The 6,365-nt window shown below is 39.0% G+C and overlaps 1 protein-coding gene across 1 annotated transcript in view; it reads right to left on the bottom strand.

The window, feature by feature from the left end:
* The window catches only part of ADAMTS17 (ADAM metallopeptidase with thrombospondin type 1 motif, 17), a 530,244-nt gene that overhangs the window by 502,458 nt on the left and 21,421 nt on the right, over positions 1 to 6,365 (bottom strand). The window contains exon 3 of the mRNA XM_006900064.1: positions 4,915 to 5,071. Within this exon, the coding sequence (XP_006900126.1) occupies positions 4,915 to 5,071 (157 nt within the window). The remainder of the gene's footprint in view (positions 1 to 4,914; positions 5,072 to 6,365) is intronic.

The following is a 6,365-nucleotide window of genomic DNA, read 5'->3' on the forward strand; positions in this document are numbered from 1 at the left end:
ATAATATATAGTATATTTAGAAAACTCTAAAGACTCAGCAAGAAAACTATTGGACATAGTTGACCAATTCAGGAAAGTGGCAGGATGTAAGATCAACATACAAAAATCAACTGGATTTTTCTACAGTAACAAAGGGAATATATAACTGGAGCTAAGAAAAATAATACCTATTACAAAAGCTAACCACAAGATTAAATATCTGGGAGTAAATCTAACTAGAAACACAAAGAAAATTACAAAACATTACTATAAGAAACAAAAAAAAGACCTGGTGAAATGGAAGAATATACCCTGCTCATGGAGAGGAAGACTCAATATTATGAAAATGACAATTCTACCAAAGGATATCTACACATTCAATGCAATCCCAATACAAACACCAATACAAGTCTTCAATGAGATGGAAAAGGCAATCTCCTATTTCATTTGGAATGGAAAGAGACCCAGAATAAGCAAAGCACTCCTTAAAAAGAGATACAAGATAGGAGGCATCTCACTTCTTGATTTCACATCCTACTATACTGCCATGGTGGTCAAGACAGTGTGGTACCCACACAATGACAGACACACAGATCAATGGAATGGAATTGAGAACCCAGGAATCAGCTCATCTATCTATGGTCAACTGATTTTTGACAAGGAGATAAAATCAGGTAAGTGGGGAAACAACAGCCTTTTTAACAAATGGTGTTAGCAAAATTAGAAAAGCATCTGCAGAAAACTCAAACAAGGCTCACACCTTGCACCACACACAAAAATCAACACCAAGTGGATTAAGGACCCAGAATGAAAACCAAGGACTATAAATTTCATTAGAGAAAAGCTTGAAAGAACAATAGTAGCACTTAATCCACAACATGAACAGTCTTCTAAGCATCCTGAAAAACCTCTAACCTGGATAGGATAAAATAGATGAATGGATCCTTCTAAGAATAAAATCTCTATGCACATCCAAAAACTTCTCCAAAAGGGAAAAAGGGAAGCCACAAACTTGGAAAAAAGATTTGGAAATGACATGTTTGATAAGGTACTTACATCTAGAATTTCTAGAATACTGGAGCTCCACAACAAGACAAAGGTAAAAAACCCAATTGGAAAATGGGCACAGGATATGAACAGACACTTCACAAAAGAAGACTTTCAGATGACAAACACATGAAGAAATGTTTCAAATTCCTAGCTCTAAGAGAGATGCAAATCAAAACAACTATGAGATATCATCTCACCCCAGTAAGAATAGCAAAATTCAACAGAACAGCAAACAACAAATGCTGGCAAGGTTGTGGATAAACTGGAATATTTAACTCACTGTTGAAGGGAGTATAAAATGATACAACCACTACGAAAGCAGTATGGTGCTGCCTCAAAAAGCTGTAAATAGAAATACCATTTGACCCAGCAATTCCACTACTAAGAATATACCCTAACGAAACCATAAAAGGCATCCAAGCAGATATATGCACACCCATGTTTACTGCTGCTTTGTTCACAATAGCAAAGAGTTGGAAACAACCCAAATGTCCATCAACAAATAAATGGATAGAGATGCTGTGGTATATTCACACAATCAAATATTATGCAGCACTGAAAAACAAAGAACTCATGAAATATTTTACAAAATGGATGACCATGGAGGATACTAGACTGAGTGAAATATCTCAGTCACAAAAAGACAAACACTGTATAATGCCACTGTTATAATAAAACAGAACTGACAAGGGGGTTGGAGGGAAGCCAAGAAAAGAGGGGATAAAAAATGTGCACGGCATTGAAACAGCCAAGGGAGAGAACTGTATAAAAGGAATATATGATTAGGTATTATTGGTGTGACAAGAGTCCAGAATAAGAGCCGCATAGTAAATTGGTCTGTGAGAGGGACTGTATAACAGCGAAAGAACTTTTTCTAAAGAAAAAATTAACTGGGTGAGAGGGAGGGAGGGAGGAAACTGTGCAACAATGAATGAATGGAAATCCAAGTTCTTTATAAAATTATAATTAAATCTTGATTTAAAAAAAAAGAAAATGAAAAGAAAGTAGGGCTCACAATTCAGTGAGCACTGAAATCACCTAGAAGCTTATGAAGCCAGATTCCTGGGCCCACCCCCAGAATTTATGATGGAGCATGTTCTCAACAAACTGTGGCTAACCTTGAGAAGAATTCAAGTCCAAGAACACCTGATTGGGCTAATGTGAAACCTATACTTGGACCAGGAAGTGGTCATTAGAATAGAGCAAGGACCCATCAACAAATGAATGGAAAGAAAAACAGTGGTAAGAATTCACACAATGGAATACTACACAACACTGAAAAATAAGGATCTCATAAAACATTACACGATATGGGTGACCCTGGAGGCCATTATGCTTAGTGAAATATCTTAGTGACAAAAGGACACTGTATGATACCACTGTTATAAAGCAGGTCTGACAAGGGGGTTAAGGGTAACTAAGAAAAGTGGGGATAAATAATGAACACTGCATTGGAACAGATGAAGGAAAGGACTGTTTAAAAGGAATATATGATTAGGTATTTTCCGTATGGCAACAGTTCAGAGTAAGAGGTGCAAAAAAGGACAGAGTAAGGAATCTCTGTATGGTTCAAACTCAGGAAAGGAGTGCATTAGAGATGCATCCTGTCTCCATACCTTTTCAACCTATCAGGAGGCTGGACTTTATGAGGTGGAATGAGACATTAGGATTGGAAGAGGACTCATCAACAATCTGCATTATGCTGATGACACAACTGTGCTTGCCAAACATGAGGAGGACCTGAATCATTTGCTGCAGAAGATCAAGGATTGTAATCTTCAAAATGGATTAAAGCTCAACATCAAAAAGACAAAGATTTTTATAAGCCTACCAAACCAACTGGCAGCACCATCACAAATGGGCACAAAATCAAGATTGTAAACAATTTCAGCTTGCTCAGTTCCACAGTTAACACTCTCCACACCAACAGTCAGAAAATAAAAAGATAAACTGCACTGGAAAAGTCTACTATCAGGGACCTTTCCAGGGTACTGAGGAGTAATGATGTCTGTCTAGAGACTGAAGTGTACCTGATCCAGGCCATGGTCTTCACAATTACTTGTTATTCATCAGAGAGCTGGACAATGACTAAGGATGAAAGAAAAAGAATCAATGCCTTCGAGTTATGGTGCTAGACATAGTATTGAACATACCACAGACTGCCAAGAGAACAAACAAGTCTGTCTTGGAGAGGGTGAAAGTAAGGAGCACTTGAACACAAGGACAATGAAGCTCCAACTGACACACTCTGGTTACATTGCCCGGAAGGACCAGTCCTTGGAGATAGACATCACACTTGAAAGGGTAGAAAGACAGTGCAAGAGAGGAAGACCCTAGAGGAGATGAATTGATACACTAACTATTGCAATGGGGGCAGGAGTGTTGGACTGCAGTGAGATTGGCTCAGTCCACCAGATAGCACATAACAACATATGTTGCTGGTTCTACCAGTCACAGGATGACACTTTGAGGACCATCGTTTTATAAGCCCACTAAACCAAAACCCAAATCCACTGCCTTCAAGTCAATTACAACCCAAAATGACCTTATAGAAGAGGACTGCTGTTAGGTACCATCAAGTCGACTACAACTCATAGTGACACCATGAATGGCAGATCCTGTGAAAACTCTATCACAAATCATGAGGCACAGGATAGGACAGGACAGGGTTCCTCACAGGCTGTAGTCCGTTCAGAAACAGTCTGCCACATCCTACCCCCATAGAGACCAAAGGTGGGTTCAAAGCTCCAACCTTACAGTTAATAGCTTAGAATTTAACGATTGAGGTGAGCTCTAGTGTCCTACTGGCAAGAAGCTGCACTGCAATCCCACAGGTGACCGGTTCAAATCCACCAGCAGACAATCTCCTCCTGTACCAGTCAGATCCAATTTGATGGTACACACATACACACACAAAAAAATTTTAAAAATTAATTTAACCATTGTATCATAAATGGCTGGTTATTGTTCCTATATGCCATTGAGTATAACTAACAGTGACCCTATGAACAATAGACCTGACTACTGTCAGATCCTGTGCCATCCCCAACATGCTTAAACCCAATGCTACAATCACTGTATCATCTCATTCAGAGGCCTCCCTTCCCTCAATCTTTAACTCTCCCACCTTTATATCTCCTATAAATTTCTAGCCTCACCCTAACCAACCCCACTGCAGTCAAGTTGATTCTGACTCACAGCAACCCTACAGGATAGATCTGAACTACTTCATAGGTTTTCAAGGCTGTAAATCTGTATCCAAGTTGACTGCCACATGTTTCTGCCTCAGAGCCCCTAGTGGGTTCAAATCATTGATCTTCTGCCTAGCAGTCAACTGTTTTAACCACTGCCCAACCAGGTTCCCATGCTTTGCGTCCACAGTGGACATAAGTTAGTGCTGTCCAGTTGAGGATCACTGGATTAGGAAAGGAAGCTCTGGCCAGGACATCAGAATAAACCTACTGAAGTTGAGTCAATTCCCACACACAGCAACCTTGCATCAGGTTTCTGAGGCTGTAATTGTAAGACTGCCCATATTTCTCCTGCATGGCAGCTTGTGGATTCATTACTGACCTTTGGGTTAGCAATACAACATACTGCATGCCAGAGCTCCACAACCAGGGCATCAGGGGAAGAGAATAATTATCCCAATCTGCTACCAAGTCAAGGTTTTTTAAGTAAGGTTTTCCAGGCCTTGGCTTGCTTGGGAGATATAAAACTGATGCAAATTTGATCATGAGGTCCTTATAGAAGTAAACTGATGGCTTTTGCCATGAAATACACACTGCCTTTAGTGTATAAATAGAAAAGATTTATTTCTAAAATCCTCACTCAAACATGTCTGAGGACACACCTATGATCACTTATGCAGTTTCTCAGACTCACCTGTCAAGACCTTGCAGCGCTGTCCAAGGACCTTCACCTTCGTAGAGGGGTTAGGTGTCCATTTCCGCCTGGCAAGATGCTTTCCACTGAAAGGGTCCTGGGATGTATTGAGTGGCTGGATTAGCACCTGCTCCTGCCCAAGCTGAATAAGGCCAACCTGCCAAGAAGGAAAGGAAAACAAAACACTGGTCATCCTTATTCACACTCATAGTACCAGCATCCTGAGGAGCACAGTCAGGGCATGGGTCTGGGCTTCATGTCTGTGTCTGGGCTTTACGTCTGAATTTTATTCCTTGTGGGGTGCTGTTTTGCTCAGGTATCTGTATGACATGGAATCACTGCATTTTGCAGCTGTGGTTGGGAAAGGTGAGCAGGGTGTGCACTGGTAGAAACTGCACACAGCCACATAAATTTTCCAGATCTGCTTTCAAGAAAGGTATATTACTTTATAATAGTAAATTTTTAATCATCTCAAACTGGATTACCTAGGGGTAAAGCCCCAAACCATAAAGATCATAAGAGAAAAAATGGAACCAAACTTCAAGGCCCTAGGCTATGGTATAAATAAGCAGGCTGGAAAATATAGCCAGAAATTCACAGCCAGGAGATGATATCAATGAATGGAACCCTCTAAAGATTAAATCCCTTTGTGTATCAAAAAACTTTTTACAATAGGGTGGGGGTAAAAAAATCCTACAGACTGGGAAAAAACATTTGGCAATGACATTTCAGCAAGAGTCTCATAATGAGAGTTAATCACAAAATAAAAGACAATGGAAAAACTTTTCACAGAAGAAGACACTCAGATAACTGACAGTCCCATGAAAAAATGCTCAAAATCATTGGCAATAAGAGAGATGCAAATCAAAACCACAACAAGGTATCATTTCACCCCAGTAGCAGTGGCAAGGTTTAACAGGAGAGCAAGAAATAATGTTGGAGAGGATATGGAGAAAGTGGGACTCTTACACACTGCTAGTGGGATTATAAAATGGTACAATAACTTTGGAAAGCATTCTGGCATTTCCTCAAAAGCTGAACATAAAAATCTCATATAACCCAAGCAACTCCATTACTAGGAATATACCCAAGGAAACGGAATTGAGACACAGAGATTTGTACAGTTATGTTCTTTTAAAAATATGTTTTAAAATATTCTGCAAAAGTACATTTGAGAAAGCAAGCCTAAAATTATTGACAATTACAGCTTTAATTAAAAAATATGTATCTTATGCCTGGGAACATATAGAATATACAAAATATTAAATAAGTCAGACCTACAGTATCAGTAATTAGTAATAGGACGTTTATAGTGTTTTTTTTTAATTTGTAGCGTTGAAGAGAATTTTATAGTATTACCCAATGGATTATATTTGTTAACTGTGACTAGACTAGACTTGTGACTGTAAAATATTACTTTTACAAGTAATACAATAAATAATATAATATAA

The sequence above is a fragment of the Elephantulus edwardii genome, unplaced genomic scaffold, assembly GCF_000299155.1.
Source record: "Elephantulus edwardii isolate Elephantulus edwardi_28Jun2011 unplaced genomic scaffold, EleEdw1.0 scaffold00272, whole genome shotgun sequence".
In the NCBI taxonomy this organism is placed as follows: domain Eukaryota; kingdom Metazoa; phylum Chordata; class Mammalia; order Macroscelidea; family Macroscelididae; genus Elephantulus; species Elephantulus edwardii.